Below are 17,013 nucleotides of genomic sequence, written 5' to 3' on the forward strand. Positions count from 1 at the left end.
TTCATACAGTAGGTATAAAGTCTGGGCCTCAATGTGTCTCAAAGTACAAGGTGCAATTTACTAGCTGATTGAAAGCCACATTCTATAAATCCCTATTAGTAGCGACATATCAATGTATAGCAAGCACTAAAATATAGTGATCATTTCATATGTCTGATCTTAACCACATCTACTTTCCATTGAAAGATGTGACATGCATCATTTTACTATCTGTGCTGTGGTGTTTTTTTTTTTTTTTGCATTTTATGTTTTACAAAGAAGAAAATGTAAGTTGCTGCATTACACATGACCACCACTAGGTGGTGCTTCAGAGTAATTGCTTTATGCTGCACCAAACAAGTCTACCACTAGGTGGTGCTTCAGAGTAATTACTTTATGCTTGCAGCATTCCGTGTGGCTATTTGTGGTACTGCAAGTAAAACCTCAATTATTTTCATCTGGAATATTATAATAATTATAATTAATAATTATAATATAATTAGAATTATAAAATAATTTTCCTTATAAAGATGCAAATTACATAACATTAAATAAATAATTTATTTTATTGTGCATAGTCTCAAGGCGGACATATCAGTAGCTAAATTTGCATATGTTATCAGTAAATTGCACCTTTTTTCATGTTTTTACCATGTGGGTATACTACAGCTACACATCTGCTTAGCAGTAACATATGACACTTTCATAGAACAGATACAGTATCTGATTACAGTCGTCACTATATGCAGGTATATGGAGTTGTCCTACATATACTGTAGATACTGGGTATATAGGGGTCGTCCAAATATCTGGCTGTAGAATCAAAATCATCTAAAATCGATGATTCCAAATTATGGGCACTGCCTGCTTATTCTTTATGAAGGCTATGCTCATAGTAGTGGTTGGGTCAATTCTGTAATAATAAAGCTTCTGGACCCCAATGTAAAATTTGTAACAGGGCTCTATGACTGTCCAGTCATTTACAATACTCGTCTCCAAGCCGGACCAATCCATTATGCGTTATAGTAATCCGGCAGGGTCCATTAGGATCTGTCATGGCTCCTGTAATAACAAACTGTATCACTCCATATAGTACATGCCAGATATTTAGTATATGCAGTCATCGTATTTTAGTCTACTAATTGTTGTCGATGCCTTTTCAGGGAAACCCAGGAGAGCCAGGTCAGCAGGGTCCTCCCGTAAGTATTCCTGCTGCTGCTGTTTAACTCCATAAATTTCTATGGGCTGCCATACAATATCATTGGAGTGTTACAATGTATCACTAATTGTATCCAGTGAGCATGAAAGTAACCATTCATTATGATTTTTCTTTTATAATAGGGTCCCCCTGGACCAGCTGGGCTAAAGGTAAGTCATTTTTACAATTGGTTAGTAAGAGAACAGAATCTATCTATCTATCTATCTATCAATCTCATATCTATCTATCTATCTATCTATCTATTCTCTTCCTTCTCCACTCTCTCCTTTCCCTCCTTCTATTCATGGAACATTATATTACGGTTGTAGGGCAATCAAGGAGAACCTGGACCCAGTGTTAGAGTGAGTAATGTATTCCTATTAATTTGTACTTTCCCATTTCAATGTGTTATTTTTATAGATATTAAGAAATAACTTATTTTCTGTAGAGTTGATCCAGAAAATACAGTGAAACCTCCCAAAATTGTATTAAAAAGTAGTCTCTAGGGGAGAGGTCTTCTCAAAAACAGATGAGCAGTATGTATAGCATATGAGGGAACTTTCCACCATTGCCTGGCTTTCTCATGAAACAGCACGGCTACAGTAGACATGGTCTTCAGTTTGCAAAACCACAACTCCCATCATGACTAGGAGTTGTAATTTTTTTATTTTTTTACTAAAGTGCGCCTGGAAGGGAGACCGCCATTGTAGCAATGTTTTCTGCAGCATCACCCTCCTAAAAATTGTGACATTTTATATACTTTGCTTATATTAGTTTATTAGTATCATCACATTGGTTCTGTCTCCTAGGGCTTTCCAGGTCCACCGGGCATTGCTGGACCCCCTGGTTTATCTGGATCACCTGGATTAGCGGTAAGGACTGATGTAGATAAGAAGCTTACGTCCTATGATTATGTTTTCCATTACTACTCCCTTACACGCCCCTTGATATTTAGGTGTCTGGACCATTTTCATTAAGTTATGGTATAAGGTGATCTTCCCATAAAAGCTTTTATCAGAGCAGATGCCATACCCCCCCCCCCCCCCATATCGACGCCACCCTATATGAAGGAGTCTTATGATTGGATAAATAATAATGTATTTTATTGTTCTTTAGTTGAATCATTTTCATTGGTTTTGTTTCTTTCTGTTCTTAGGGCCCACAAGGACCTCCCGGCGTCCCTGGCTTAGTGGTAAGTGTTCCGGCAGGATACTTCCATAAATCAGTAGCTCTTGGCTGTCAGATATATAGGCAGAATGGATAATCTTGTATTATGTCTTTTTTTTTTTTTTCTAGGGAGAATCAGGAAAAAATGGAATACCTGGCAGAGATGGATTACCGGGCAAAGATGGAGAACCTGGACTTTCAGGGAAGATGGTACCTATCAAGATTTCCTGTTATTAATTATAGAATTTTTTCTTCAGTACCCATTGAAAAAAAGATACATTCACTATTGTTTTTGATCTCAGGGTATTCCAGGTCCTCCAGGTGCTGTCGGAGCCAAAGGAGCGACGGGAGAAGCCGGTACTCCCGGAGAAGTGAGTGGTAACTTTTAGCTACTTTGTATGATTAGATTTAACCCTTTAGATAGTTTTCTATGTATATTGTATTATAGGATTTTTTTCTTCTTCTGCATATTGAGGCCATATTGACAATGGTCTCACTGATTCCCTTATAGATAGCGAGAACTCTGTAGGAAACATGTATTATTTTATGTCATGAATGATACCCATGTGATCTGGTTTCAGTTTGTGGCTGGTGCCCCTGGACCAAAAGGAGAGAAGGTAAGACCATCAGCATTGCCGGAAAGCCTATACCTATTTTGTATGTTGGAGCAGGCCACAGCACACACCATAGACGGACATTTCCTATTTCCTGCAGCACAGTTTATAGCTTTCATGTATAGACCGAGACAGGATAGCAGAGTTATCTCAGTATCATTACAGAACATGGTCAGTAGAGTCACCTAATCATCATTAAGTGGCAGAGTCAGAAGAGTCATCTTATTATCATCAGAAGGCAGAGTCCTCGTCTTATCAGAGTGTGGGGTCAGCAGATTCATCTTATTATTTTTAAGGGGAAGGGGTCAGCAGTCATCTCATTATCATCACAGGGTCAGGTCTGCAGTCATCTCATTATCATTAGAGGCAGAGGATTCGAAAAGGAAAAACATAGTAAATTCTCTCATCTTCATAATAGGATATGCTTAGCGTGTGATGGTCATGTCATGTTTGATATTTTACTAGGGTGCTTCTGGTGACCAAGCCAGTCAAATTCCAGGTGAACCGGTAGGTTATTTTCTTTTGATTTATTGAAGTCTTATCTGAGTAATTTGCTTTGTATTGGGGGTACAAGCCACACAAATACCCCAGGGGCGCTATTGTTGCCTGTTCCTTTATGTAGCCGTCTCCTCCCAGTTATTTCATGTAGTAATGTGCTCTGCTGTATTTCAGGGTGAAAAGGGAGACAGAGGATTACCTGGTCCCAGAGGAGAGAAGGTGAGTATTGCTAGATGGCAGGAATGCCATGATAAACCAACCATCCTTTCCAAATGCAACCCTAATATATCTTATAAGGGGAACGTGGCGTCATCCTCACCTTTCAGCAACCTGTAAGCCTCTTCTCCTGTCTGTAGACTCCCTGTAAATGTTCAGAAACCTCCTCAGTCCTAAAAAAAACAAAAACTCTAGTGTAATACAGTAAATAGAAGACAGTAAAAAAGGGAGGCAGCTGCAGCTTCACGCTCTCTTCCTGTCTCTGCCTCTCTCTCTGAGACTTCATGCTGTGAGAGGGTGGGAGGAGGTGAAGTGAGTGAATATCTGATTGGCTATATTAAAATTTATTGGACTAGGATTCCCAAAATCTAAGTATTTATTATTTTAGTATTAGAATTTGCAAATGATGATTTGTGTATTTTTTTTACCACTAGGGGGAACAAGGGAAAAATGGAGACACTGGAGACCCTGGAGAAGATGTAAGTGACCTCTGAACGACATAATACCCATGCCTTTTATCTCAAACGGAAAAGACAAAGGCAACATATATGCTACTATTTGTCCTGTATCATCAATTATTGGAATATTCAGTTTGGTGCCCTGCGATGCCCACACCTGACACAGTATGGCCTACTCATCTGTAAGGCCTCTTTCACACGGGCGAGATTTCCGCGCGGGTGCAATGCGTGAGGTGAACGCATTGCACCCGCACTGAATCCGGACCCATTCATTTCTATGGGGCTGTGCACATGAGCGGTGATTTTCACGCATCACTTGTGCGTTGAGTCAAAATCGCAGCATGTTCTATATTGTGCGTTTTTCACGCAACGCAGGCCCCATAGAAGTGAATGGGGTTGCGTGAAAATCGCAAGCATCCGCAAGTAAGTGCGGATGCGGTGCGATTTACACGCACGGTTGCTAGGAGACGATCGGGATGGGGACACGATCTTTATTATTTTCACTTAAAACATGGTTATAAGGGAAAATAATAGCATTCTGAATACAGAATGCATAGTACAATAGGGCTGGAGGGGTTAAAAAATAAAAATAAAAATTGAACTCACCTTAATCTACTTGTTCACGCAGCCTAGCTTCTCTTCTGTCTTCATCTTTGCTGTGCACAGGAAAAGGACCTGTGGTGACATCACTACGCTTATCACATGGTCCGTCACATGATCCATCACCATGGTGATGGATCATGTGATGGACCATGTGATGAGCGCAGTGACGTCATCAAAGGTCCTATTCCTCAAAGAAGAATACAGAAGAGAAGCCGGGCTGCAAGAACAAGTGGATTAAGGTGAGTTAAATTATTATATATTTTTTTTAACCCCCTCCAGCCCTATTTTACTTAGCATTCTGTATTAAGAATACTATTATTTTCCCTTATAACCATGTTATAAGGGAAAATAATACAGTCTACACAGCATCTAACCTAAACCTGCACTTCTGTGAAGAAGTTCGGGTCTGGGTACCAAACATGCAGATTTTTCTCACGCGTGTGCAAAACGCATTACAATGTTTTGCACTCGCGCTAAAAAATAGCGCATTTTCCCGCGACGCACCCACATCTTATCCGGGCCAAAAGCATGACGCCCGTGTGAAAGAGGCCTAAGTGTTGAATTACACTACGAAGGTCATTCTGTGGTTAAAATCTACATTAAAAATACATATCTTGTGCCTGTATCACATTTATCTTTTTCTCAAGTCATGGCCAAAGCAGCATTTACAATCCTGCTCGCTGCCCTTGGAAACAGTCAGATGTTACATCTCCATTCTGTTGTCAGATAGGTGACTTAGTTCAGAATGGTCATCTGAGCTCCCACAATGCTCTAGCAGGATCTATCTGAATTTTGAATGTATCTTTAGATGTGACAGGAGAAGAAAATATCACGTGCTTCAAAATCAGTACTAAATAGGAAAAGTAGTTACCTAACAGATTTCAACTAATAAAACTTTCTAAATCATTGTCTATGAGTTGAGTGTTCCTTTAATGGGGTTGCAAAGTATCTTAAAAGGGTTTTAAGGTATAAAAATAGCAGTTTTATTTTTTTTAAACTGTGCCCCACCGGTCCGCAGGTTTTGTTTAGTATTGCAGGTCAGCCCCAATCACTTTGGTGAAGCTAAGCTGCAATACCAGATGCAACCCATGGACAGGTGTGGTGCTGTTTCTGAGTTAAAAAAAAACAGCCATGTTTTTCCAATCTGTAAGGAGCTAAAAGTTTGGAATCAATTGACAAATGAAGTGATCAAATTTATACTATTTGCAGGGATCCAAAGGTCCTCCAGGAACCAAAGGTGATAAAGTAAGTTTTAGAAATACGGCTCATTCTGCATTATCAAATCTACGACAGACACGACATTTGATATTGATCTCTAAATTTCCAGGGTGCAATTGGCATTGGGTTACCTGGACCCGAAGGACAGATAGGACCAGCAGGCTTGAAGGTAAGTCCCAAATAATAGGTCACTCTACTTTCCACGTTCTGCAATTGTGTGTTACATGTTAGAGATGTTCATTTCATTCGACCTTTCTTTTAAGGGTGATGTCGGGCTGCCTGGTCCACCAGGTCCACCAGGTCTTCAAGGTATTGCTGGGACTCCTGGTCAGCCAGGTCAGAGAGGAGAACTGGGACAGGTTGGATCCCCTGGTGCACCTGGGGATAGGGTAAGTTTTTAAGCACTACCAAAAGACATATTCCAATACATTGTTCATAGAACATAGCTAAATGATTTTGAATTTTTACTTAATATTACTGAATTTTATATAGGGTTTGATCGGTTTCCCTGGAAGAGAAGGGAATCCAGGATCACAAGGACCATCAGGGGCTCCTGGGCCAACGGTAGGAACCTTATGTCTCTTCCATCAATTGTTGTGCATGCTATTACTGGTCATTCACCTTACTCACACTTTCATATTGCGTATCAGTAGATCTCTACAGGGGCATTCACAGAACTGTTGGGCCCTATATTATAGATGCGGATGGGCTCCATTACTCGCTGACATCTACCCTAAATACATTGCTCCTAGTGCATGCCGTTTTGTATCATATTTTGTATTTGATCAGTTTTATAATACTGGCTGCATGTAGCCACCACTAGGGGGAGATAACTGTAGCTACTATTAAACTCAGAGCTGTATAACTCTGTAGCCAATGATGCTCCCTAGTGGCGGCTATGAGTAGCTGCTATGACATTAAAACAGCAAGCAGAGGAAGAATTTCAGTGCCAGTCCCTCCCCAACCATGGGTCCCTTGGCAGACTCTATGGTAGATACGCCATTGGATCTAGTACTGAAATATACACATAACACATTGAAAGTTTTTTTTGGTCTCCTATGTCTTGATGCTTTACTATACTTAGCAGATGTATCATTACAGGGACCCCCAGGACCTACAGGAATCAAGGGTGACAAGGTAAGATTAAGACAAGGTGATTGTGTTCCATTATATAGATCTATATGTAATTCCCTTAATCCACCATTAGACAGGTTCCAGATTAGGAGACGTCTAGATTATTGGACAATCATAGAAAAGTATATAACATGTACTTGTCAGGGAATAGAACCTTCAAGGCACAATCAAATACTAACATAACAAATGAGCCGTCTTCTGTTCCTTGTCTCACAAGATTCCAGATTGTCTGGTAATTCTGTGCTACAAATATATCTCAGATCCTTAGGATTTCAGGATTATCAGAGGTTAAATAAAGTTTGTGGAGACCGCCAAATTGGAGGTTTATAGGCCAAGCAATGCTCCCTGGGAAAAAAAGGTATGCAAAGTAGCTCTCCTGCAGGAAGAAGGAAAACTGTCTCTCTAGTGCCACCTACAGGGTAGTTGGTGAGATTTCCAATGCCAACTTGGAGCTCTCTTTAAGAAGAAACTGTGTTCTCCCAGACCCACATCAAAGCCTTCTCATCCAGCCTAACCAGTATCTTGCTCTGCACTGACGAGAGGCAAAAACCCCAAACGGCTCCCTGTGGATGGGTCTCTTTAGCTTATTGTTCAGATTCTGGCTTGTATTATATCCTTAGTTATGTTGCAAGGCCTGTTCTGTTAAAAGGTCAGACACTGGCTTGTAGAGTGACTACCACCAATAGGTGTTACTAGAGAGAAATGATAACTAGTGCAGGGGGTGCAGCAGGATACAATGACCCCAAAGAGACAATCTCTCCCTCATTCGCCTTCCCCTTAGCACTGACACAATGTATCAGGTTTGCCTGGTGTCCTGTTAAATTGATACAACATTGCTACCCAGGAGCCAAATTATTGTCAAGGGGTCAATTATTGTTAGGTATATTAATGCTGACTTGTTCTTCCCTATCTTTCCCAGGGTGATCCAGGAATTGGTCAGTTGGGTCCTAGAGGAGAGAGAGGAGATGCAGGTCCAAGGGTATGCACCTTCTTTTTTCTGTCTCCCTTGATTTTCGTCTGTACGCGTTTTCTCATACTCCTTCTGTCTACTCCTTTTCATCTCCTTATTGTCTTTAAGCTTTTGTCTTGGACGTAACCTGGATCCCAATGCAAAATCCGTAACGGGGTCCCCATCTACCATTTATAATTCTGGTGCCTTCTTATATTAAAGAGTGGGCTTTGGGGCCATTTATGCACCAGGGTCCACTGGTGACTGCTAACCGAATGCCACTGTTTAAACCACCTATGTGTAGCAGTGATACAATGTAGCAGTTCATTTCTGTTATCCTCATTATTTTACACTTGTTAAATTTCTGCAGGGTGAGGATGGCCGTCCAGGATTGGAAGGTGACCGTGGCCCCCAGGTAAGTGCTGGTTATGCATTGGGTTGTAATATCCATAACATGGATCATACATGTTCCCAATGGCTTAGTGTTAATTCTGATGATGTTTCTTGTATTTCTCAGGGTCTTCCAGGAAACAGAGGAGAACGAGGAGACAAGGTAAAAAATGGGGAACATATCCCATGGTCATATCCTACTAAGCATGAATGAAAACTCAGTTAGGCTATAGATTACAGCGGTTCACTGAGGGATCATCCTATGATCAGGGATGTGACAAGTAGACATTCCCTCTAAGTATTAACATCTGTATACATCAACACGGGCATCATATTCCAGCAGTGGACATTTGTTCAACTATATTGTGTTCTGTGATATTTCAGGGTGACACCGGTCTTGTAGGAGTTAAGGGAGACAAGGTAAGCCTTCATCCATATAACCATGATCTATACTGTGGTCTTACCCTTTGGATCAGTTCTCATATGCCTTCTCTTACATGTCTAGGGTGACACTCTGACCATTGAAGGACCTCCAGGAGCAAAAGGAAATAAAGGAGAGCTGGTAGGTCAGACAGATGCTCATAACATGGAACTACCATTCATCCATGTCCTCTTTCTCCTTCCATCTTCTCCTTCTGTCTTCTCTTCTTCGCCCCAACATTGTCTCTCTTCTTCTTCTTTATCCCACCTCATTTTACTTCCTTCTTCTTAATCTTCCTCTTCTCGTCCCTTCTTCTATTTCTTCCCCTTCTTCCACCTGTTTCCTCTTCTATTTTCTTCTATCTTCATCATCAGTTGTGTTTCTTTGACATATCTGCTTGTTTCCTTCCAGGGTGACCGAGGAATGAAAGGGTCTGAGGGAGAAAAGGGGGATAAAGGAGACCAAGGAGCGAGCGGAGAAAAGGTACCAGCAAGAAATCAGGCCTTCTGTAGGTTGTAATACAATATACAGGTTCCTGACATTATACATAATAAAGTGGCCGCTACAGCAACATCTCCTAAATTATAGCTGATCATTTAGTTGACAGCCAAGATTATATTAGACCACATGACATGTCAAATATAGTATATGGCACCTTAAGTGAATGAGGTTACATAAAAAGACAAGACCTAAGATGACTTTCTGATATGTCAGAAGAGCCATGATGATGTTCAGATATCAAAAGGCCCATGATAACTTTCCATTATGTCAGAATACCCATGATGACTGACATGTCAAATACAGTATATGGCACCCTAAATGAAGGAAGTTACCTAAAAAGCAACACCTAAGACGACTTTCCGATATGTCAGAAAACCCATGATGACTTTCTGATATGTCAGAAAACACATGGTGGCTTTCCAATATGTCAGAAGACCCAAGATGACTTTCTGATGTGTTAGAAGAACCAAGATGACTTTCCTATATGTCAGAAGACACATGATGACTTTCGATACATCAGAAGACCCATGATGACTTTCCGATATGTCAGAAGACCCAAGATGACTTTCCGATATGTCAGAAGACCCATGATGCCTTTCCCATACATCAGAAGACTCATGATGAATTTCCAATATGTCAAAAGACCCATGATGACTTTCTTATATGTCAGAAGACCCATGATGACTTTCTTATATGTCAGAAGACCCATGATGACTTCCTGATAATATCAGCCTTGTTGACCTAGTTGTTTACCTAGAGAAAATCATGGTTGGCCAAAACAGGCAAAATTGTTGTCCATATAAGACTATTCAAAATGCAGCTTCTGGGTCCCATTAAATGATTATTCTAGGGCTCAGTTAGCAATATCCCCTAGATGTCAAGTACTCTTCAGCCTCATAACCACCCTTACCCACCAGTTGATTCTAATGAACATACCTGAGATGACTTCTTTGCCACGTATGTCACAAAACATCTAGTCAAACTGGGCTATAAAGTGTATAGTTCAGTTGATGAGTTGCCATCATTTTCCAATTTTTCTCCCCAGGGAGTCAAAGGAGAGGCAGGAGACAAAGGGACAACCGGTTTTGTAGGACCTCGCGGACCTGGTGGACAAAAGGTAGCTACAATCACAACTGATATTAATATCAGTGACAGTGTAATACCTTCAGTGGTAAAGACACATGCATGGGCTGCCAAGATGAGTGTTTGGAGGGGAAGTGACAACTGCTCTGAGCACTTTTCTGGTTATACAATAAAAGTTGTCATTTTTCATGCTTATGAGAAACTAATAAAGATATGTTTACTAAACCGGCACCACATACTATTATACTGACCCTGCAGACAAAATAATGGCTTTTAACTTACTTGTACCAACCTGGAATATTGTAAATTGGCATTCATCTCTTTTTCCAGGGTGAAACTGGAAATCCTGGAGAAACAGGAGAAGCCGTGAGTATCTCAGTTTTGCCTTGGCATGTATTTGACTGTTCTTAATACATAGTGGCTCAAAAATTAACAATGTGACCCAAATATATTGGAGTCCTGATGTCTTCTGGTTCTGGTTCATGCCCCCATCCTCTGTGCCGCTCCCAGCTCAGAGGGCCTGGCAGTCGTTGCCCCATCCTTGAACACACCTGAGTTTGGCCCTCTTTTACCAAGTACAACCTCCATTCTACATTTCAGGCTTAAGATGGCCTGCATTATATTTTGCTATGTTTTTATTTCCAGGGTATCCCGGGTAAAGATGCATTACCTGGACTACGTGGAGAGAAAGGAGAACCAGGTCTAAATGGGTTTAGAGGACCAAAGGTAAGAAATTAACCTATATAATACTTGCATTTTCTGTGGCCTGAGGCTGATAATATATCTATTTCTCTTATTTTTGGATTTCAGGGAGATCGTGGTATGAAGGGTCTTTGTGGCCAGGATGGAGAGAAGGGAGATAAGGTATTGGTGACTGCTGATATTTTTTACATTGCACATTTTTCTGTTAAAGGGGTTTTCCGAGATCCTCATATTCTTAGGATAGGTCATCAATATGTGATCACCGAAGGTCTGACTCCTGGTCTCCCGCGATCAGCTGTTTGAGGAGGTCCCCCGGTGAGTTCTGCGGCGTTCTCTCAGCTTAACCAGCACAGCACAGTCCACTGCACAGCAGCTGTGTTTGGTTTTGCAGCTCAGCCCCATTCACTTGAATGGGACAGAGCTGTGCCTAGGCCATGTGACCAATAAAAGTGACATCACAGGCCTAGGAAGAGGCCGCAGCACTCACTGGAGCACCGCGGCCTCTTCTAACAGCTGATGTGGGGGTGCTGGGAGTCGGAACCCCATTGATCACATGACGACATAGTTTAAGGAAAGGTCATCAATATCAAAATCCTGGACAACCCCTTTAATGGAGAAAATTAAACATTTGGGGCAAATGGTGATACATGCAGCACATGGTGTAATTAGTTGGACTTTCTTCATGCAGTTATACAGACCATTACTAAATGCTCTCTTTGCAGGGTGACACCGGCATGACTGGACGCCATGGTCTTCCTGGAAAAAAAGGAGATCCGGTAAAGTGTTTTTTTTTCCCACTTTATAATTTTACATTGCACAACATGTACACGGATATGGTAATAGTTCCTCCATCAAATAAGGACATCTCCCACTGTGTGAACCAGCATTGGCCCACCAGTTACATTTGAGCCAATGCAGGGCCCATGGTGGTGGAAACCCTCTAAGCTGGACATCGTGACCAGACTGGAAACTTGACTTGCTGGATTTAGGCCCGAAAATCAGGGCATGTAAATCCAGCATTACATATAAACAGTCATTAGCCCAGGCAGCCTAGGTTGGTGGTGGAACCAGTTGCATCAGAGAGTCCCACTTAAGTTCCAAGAAACCATCAAATTAAACCACCAGTTAACCCCTTTTTCTTTTATATTCCATTTTCGACCTCAGAAAATCTCCCTTGCCCTCCACTGAATAGAAGACAACTTACCAAAGCCATGACTGAAAGCTCCTAAGTCCCACATGTAACAGGTCTACCATTTATAGACTGTTATGCCCAAACTGCTACCTCTGTACAGCCCCCTGCTACTCTATAAGAAGGGAATAATAAGCCCTTACACCATATTTTGCCCAAGGGCCTCCTTGGCCTTGATCCTTCATGGATATGATGCCACAAGTAGTCTATTCATTACCATAGTTGAAGAAGGACTTGTCATTGCTTCTGTTCTCTCTTTTAACTCTAATGATCTTGATAATTACTAAAAACTGATTAGAAATAATCATATAGATAACAAAGTATTCAAATTCCAGGGAGAATCGGGGATCCCGGGACTGTCTGGCTTGCCTGGAAAAGAAGGCCTTGTTGGAGCCAAGGTAATACAAAGCATAGAGATTGTTAGATTAGACTATTTGCCTTTATGGTATTGCATTTCTCTTATGGCCATGTTTTCTGTAGGGCGACAGAGGGATGGAAGGCTTACAGGGTACTAAAGGAGACCAGGGAGAAAAAGGAGAAAGAGTGAGTATAATAGCAATGATTCTCCAGTCACCATGGAGTATATGATTATGACATGACCTTCTGTCTGGTCTTAGAAATTACCCCACGTTTTAATATATATTAGTATTTTGTTTGTGGAGCCTACTGATCCGACCTACATCATTTATCTTTTTCCAGGGTCCAGTGGGTATAATCGGTTCATCTGGACCCAGAGGTGTTGATGGAACTCTAGGTCCTCCTGGCCCCCCTGGTCCTCCTGGTTCTAAGGGTCCTGAAGGCATTCAAGGACAGAAGGTATGGTGGGATAACAAATTTGGTCATTAGGGGAAAGCTGCGGTAGTTATCTGCCCAGTGATGGACCATATCTCAGCTCCGGGCTAGTATTTGGCTACATAGTTCCTGCCAGTATCCATCGTCTTAGGCATAGCCAAGCCTCATTGCCCCTTCTCTGCCTTCATTTGAGTTGAAGAAACCAAGTAATCTGAGACTCTTCTTGGTGAGGACATCCTGCCTGACAACCCTAGTTGTTATGCAGGGCCGGTTTTAGACAAAATGTGTCCCTGGGCAAAATGAAAAGTAGGGGCCCACATCTTGTAATAATGTGTTAAAAACACAGTCCGACGTCCGACACCCCCGCCGATCAGCTGTTTGAGCAGACGGACCGTGCTGTTCACTGCTGCTGTCCCATAGACATACAGCAGCAGAGCAGGAAGAGGGAAGGGACACTGCGCGTGCGCACAGCGCACGCCATCTCCTCCAACAGCTGATTGTCAGGAGTGCCAGGTGTCAGACCCCCGCCGATCTAATACTGATTATCTATCCTAAGGATAGGTCATCAATATGAAAAAACCTAGAGAACCTCTTGAAGCTACCCCCAATACTGTGCCTGTTCTGCTCCCCCCCCCCCCCACATGTCCACAAACACTTTACTATACTATACACCCAGACTGCCCTCATTAGTAATAGTGCCCCCTCATTAGTGATAATACTCCCCAAGATAGCCCCCATTAGTAGCAATGCCCCCCATATTGCATCAAATAATAATAACACCCCTACAGTACCCTAGTAGTAATAATATAACCATAATGCTCCCAGTGGCTCTAATGTCCCCCTGTAGTGCCCCCCACTAGTTCCAATAGATAATGCTCCCCCCCATAGTGCCACTGTATATATATATATATATATAATGTTACCCTGTAGCGCCAGTATATAATGTTCCTCCATTCTTCCCCAGTAGTGCCAAGTATATATAATGATCTCCTTCCTTCCCTGGTGCCCCCAGCAGTGTGGACATTTAGTATTTATAATAACCCCACCTCCCTCCCGTCCCGCGTTGCTGTCTGCGATGCAGACCACAGGTTTATCTGTGGCTTGTGTTGCTGCATCCCGATGCATCCCACTCCTGCTGCGGGTCTCACGTGATGATGTCATCATGCGAGACCCAGAGCAGGAGGCTGCAGTGATGTCATTGCAGCTTCTTGCTCTGTTCTAATGCCTCACAGGCTTGAGGCCTAGGCTACTTTCACACTAGTGTTTTTACTGCATCCGGCAGGGTTCATCAAAAACGCTTCCGTTACTGATAATACGCCCATCTGCATCCGTTCTGAAAGATCCGGTTGTGTTATCTGTAACATACCCAAGATGGATCTGTCATGAACTCCATTGAAAGTCAATGGGGGACGGATCCGTTTTCTATTGTGGCAGATTGTGGCACAGGACTGCCATGATGCTGACAATACAGAAAATAGGGGTCAGTCACCTGTCACATAATCCAATTCCTCATGCTGTGTTGCAGTCTTAGGCCTCTTTTACACGGGTGTGTGCGCCCCATGGTCATGCTGCGGCCTGCAAAATGCGGGCCGCAATGCACGAGCTCATTCCGAGGGGCAGCCGCAGCGGATCACAGACCCGGTCTGCGATCCGGCCGTTCCGCAAAAAGATAGGACATGTTCTACCTTTTTGCGGAACGGAAGTACGGGACGAAACCCCACGGAAGTACCCCGCAGTGCTTCCGTAGGGTTCCGTTCCGCACCATTCCGCATCTCCGGATTTGCAGACCCATTGAAGTGAATGGGTCCGCATCCGTGATGCGGAATGCCCACGGAACGTGGGAAAGAGGCCTTAAAGGGAGTGTGTCACCAGCATTTCACTTTTTTAACCCTTCCCACAGCTCCCTAGCATGCTTACAGTTAATCAAAACGTTACCTCTGGCATCTTTCCTGCTGTTATAAATCCATCAAAAACGATCTTTATAAGATATGCAAATGAGGGCTCGCAAGTGCCCAGGGGCGGCGTTACTCTCTTAGGTGCCCTGCTTGCCCAGCCTTTTCATTGCTGGGCAAGCAGGATCCTCTGCTGGGCCAGTTCAATGCTGATCTCTTCAAACAATATTGCTCTCAACTTGTTCTGTGTGGCACTGTTATTTATAGGGTGACAGGGGCCCTCCTGGAGAGGCTGTTATGGGGCCACGTGGAATACCAGGGATTTCGGGAGAGCGAGGTGACCAGGTAAGGATGTATTTCAAGATGAAAAGTCCACCATGAATTTGTACTACGGAGAAATATGGCATATTATATATATTTAATCTCTGCTTCCAGGGACACATTGGACTAGATGGAGCGAAAGGAGATAAAGGTTCTCCAGGAATGACTGTAAGATACAGGGGCCTCCCCAATCATCATGTACAATCTATCATATCTCTCCATCTCTTTCTATTCTATATCATGGAAATTAAATACTTTTTGTCCTAATGTTCCTTAAGGCGGTTATGCCATGATTGATGTAAAAAATTTTAATCCGTGGTCATATAGGATATAACAACCTTTTTCTAACAAAGCTGGAGCCAGCCCTGCACCTCACATGGATCCAGAGATCTCCCCATTCATTTCTACAATTGTTCTGCTACATTTATTTCAGGCTGGCAGCTCAAGGGCCATGTACTTTTTGCTGCAGCTCTCTCCCTCATAATTCAGGAGGGGTATCCTCTCTGCTGTAGCGCCTTCCTTGTAACAGCCACAGCTTCTATCAGAAGATATGGCGGGTGGTAGTTGAAAATTGAAACTGAGTGGGTGCGACCACCTCAGTGAGGTGGATGGAGAAATAAGGAAAAGAACAAACAGCAGGTGGCGCTATACAGATGCATTTTATTGAATAGCTCAGTGGCTATGCTAATACTTTCACACTTGCGGCAGAGTATTCCGGCAGGCAGTTCCGTCGCCGGAACTGCCTGCCGGATCCGTCAATCCGGACGCAAACAGATGGCATTTGTCAGACGGATCCGGATGCGGATCCGTCTGACAAATGCATTGAAATACCGGATCAGTCTCTCTGGTGTCATCCGGAAAAATGGATCCGGTATGATATTTTTTTTTTTGCATTTTTAAAGGTCTGAGAATGCGCAGACCGGAATGCTGGATCCGTTTTCCCGAAACATTTAATGCCAGATCCGGCACTAATACACTTCAATGTAAATTAATGCTGTATCCGGCAAGTGTTCAGTATTTTTGGCCAGAGAGAAAACTGCAGCATGCTGCGGTATTTTCTCCGTCCAAAAAAACGTAAGAGGGACTGAACTGATGCATCCTAAACGGATTTCTCTCCATTTAGAATGCATTAGGATAAAACTGATCCGTTTTTTTCCGGTATTGAGCTCCTGTGACGGAACTCAATACCGGAAAACAAAAACGCTAGTGTGAAAGTGCCCTAAATCTTTAATGACATGCAATTACAAAAGTATGCTGGTTCGAAAATTTGAGAATATTTTTTGGTGGCACAACCCCTTTAAATTGTACCTAAGCATTCATAATAACTTTATTTAAACCTGTTCAAAATGTGCTGAAAAAACTTTTTCTGTTATGAACGTTTGGGTACACTTTAAGTTTGGGTTCCCTTGAGCACTTAAACCCAGATGCAACCTAAGATGAAGCCCAGATTGCACACCCTATAGCTGTTATATATATACATATATGTATACTTCTGGACACTTTGGCCTGGATTTAATTCTGGCATCAAAAAGTTGCAAAAATAGGGCTTTTTTAAGCGCTTGCGCAAAAATTTGTGACTTTTTAAATGCACTTTCGCAAACTTTTGTGACTTTTTGCATTTTTACACCACTCACTCCAGTTTTGTTATATGGGTGGAAAAGTGGGTGTGGTTAGCTATGTTAATGAGT

At 42.4% G+C, this 17,013-nt stretch overlaps 1 protein-coding gene across 1 annotated transcript in view; it reads left to right on the forward strand.

The window, feature by feature from the left end:
* LOC122944218 (collagen alpha-1(VII) chain-like) overlaps nucleotides 1–17,013 on the forward strand; it is a 76,151-nt gene that overhangs the window by 48,772 nt on the left and 10,366 nt on the right. Inside the window, exons 65-96 of the mRNA XM_044302442.1 lie at nucleotides 1,143–1,178; nucleotides 1,321–1,347; nucleotides 1,507–1,539; nucleotides 1,987–2,049; nucleotides 2,334–2,369; nucleotides 2,474–2,554; nucleotides 2,647–2,715; nucleotides 2,926–2,961; nucleotides 3,424–3,465; nucleotides 3,631–3,675; nucleotides 4,107–4,151; nucleotides 5,943–5,978; nucleotides 6,061–6,120; nucleotides 6,215–6,340; nucleotides 6,444–6,515; nucleotides 7,053–7,088; nucleotides 8,005–8,064; nucleotides 8,405–8,449; nucleotides 8,552–8,587; nucleotides 8,809–8,844; nucleotides 8,930–8,986; nucleotides 9,257–9,328; nucleotides 10,392–10,463; nucleotides 10,760–10,795; nucleotides 11,075–11,155; nucleotides 11,240–11,293; nucleotides 11,854–11,907; nucleotides 12,656–12,718; nucleotides 12,801–12,863; nucleotides 13,020–13,136; nucleotides 15,272–15,349; nucleotides 15,440–15,493. Coding sequence (XP_044158377.1) covers nucleotides 1,143–1,178; nucleotides 1,321–1,347; nucleotides 1,507–1,539; nucleotides 1,987–2,049; nucleotides 2,334–2,369; nucleotides 2,474–2,554; nucleotides 2,647–2,715; nucleotides 2,926–2,961; nucleotides 3,424–3,465; nucleotides 3,631–3,675; nucleotides 4,107–4,151; nucleotides 5,943–5,978; nucleotides 6,061–6,120; nucleotides 6,215–6,340; nucleotides 6,444–6,515; nucleotides 7,053–7,088; nucleotides 8,005–8,064; nucleotides 8,405–8,449; nucleotides 8,552–8,587; nucleotides 8,809–8,844; nucleotides 8,930–8,986; nucleotides 9,257–9,328; nucleotides 10,392–10,463; nucleotides 10,760–10,795; nucleotides 11,075–11,155; nucleotides 11,240–11,293; nucleotides 11,854–11,907; nucleotides 12,656–12,718; nucleotides 12,801–12,863; nucleotides 13,020–13,136; nucleotides 15,272–15,349; nucleotides 15,440–15,493 — 1,821 coding nt within the window. The remainder of the gene's footprint in view (nucleotides 1–1,142; nucleotides 1,179–1,320; nucleotides 1,348–1,506; nucleotides 1,540–1,986; nucleotides 2,050–2,333; nucleotides 2,370–2,473; nucleotides 2,555–2,646; nucleotides 2,716–2,925; nucleotides 2,962–3,423; nucleotides 3,466–3,630; nucleotides 3,676–4,106; nucleotides 4,152–5,942; nucleotides 5,979–6,060; nucleotides 6,121–6,214; nucleotides 6,341–6,443; nucleotides 6,516–7,052; nucleotides 7,089–8,004; nucleotides 8,065–8,404; nucleotides 8,450–8,551; nucleotides 8,588–8,808; nucleotides 8,845–8,929; nucleotides 8,987–9,256; nucleotides 9,329–10,391; nucleotides 10,464–10,759; nucleotides 10,796–11,074; nucleotides 11,156–11,239; nucleotides 11,294–11,853; nucleotides 11,908–12,655; nucleotides 12,719–12,800; nucleotides 12,864–13,019; nucleotides 13,137–15,271; nucleotides 15,350–15,439; nucleotides 15,494–17,013) is intronic.

The sequence above is a fragment of the Bufo gargarizans genome, chromosome 7 (assembly GCF_014858855.1).
Source record: "Bufo gargarizans isolate SCDJY-AF-19 chromosome 7, ASM1485885v1, whole genome shotgun sequence".
NCBI classification, from domain to species: Eukaryota; Metazoa; Chordata; class Amphibia; order Anura; family Bufonidae; genus Bufo; species Bufo gargarizans.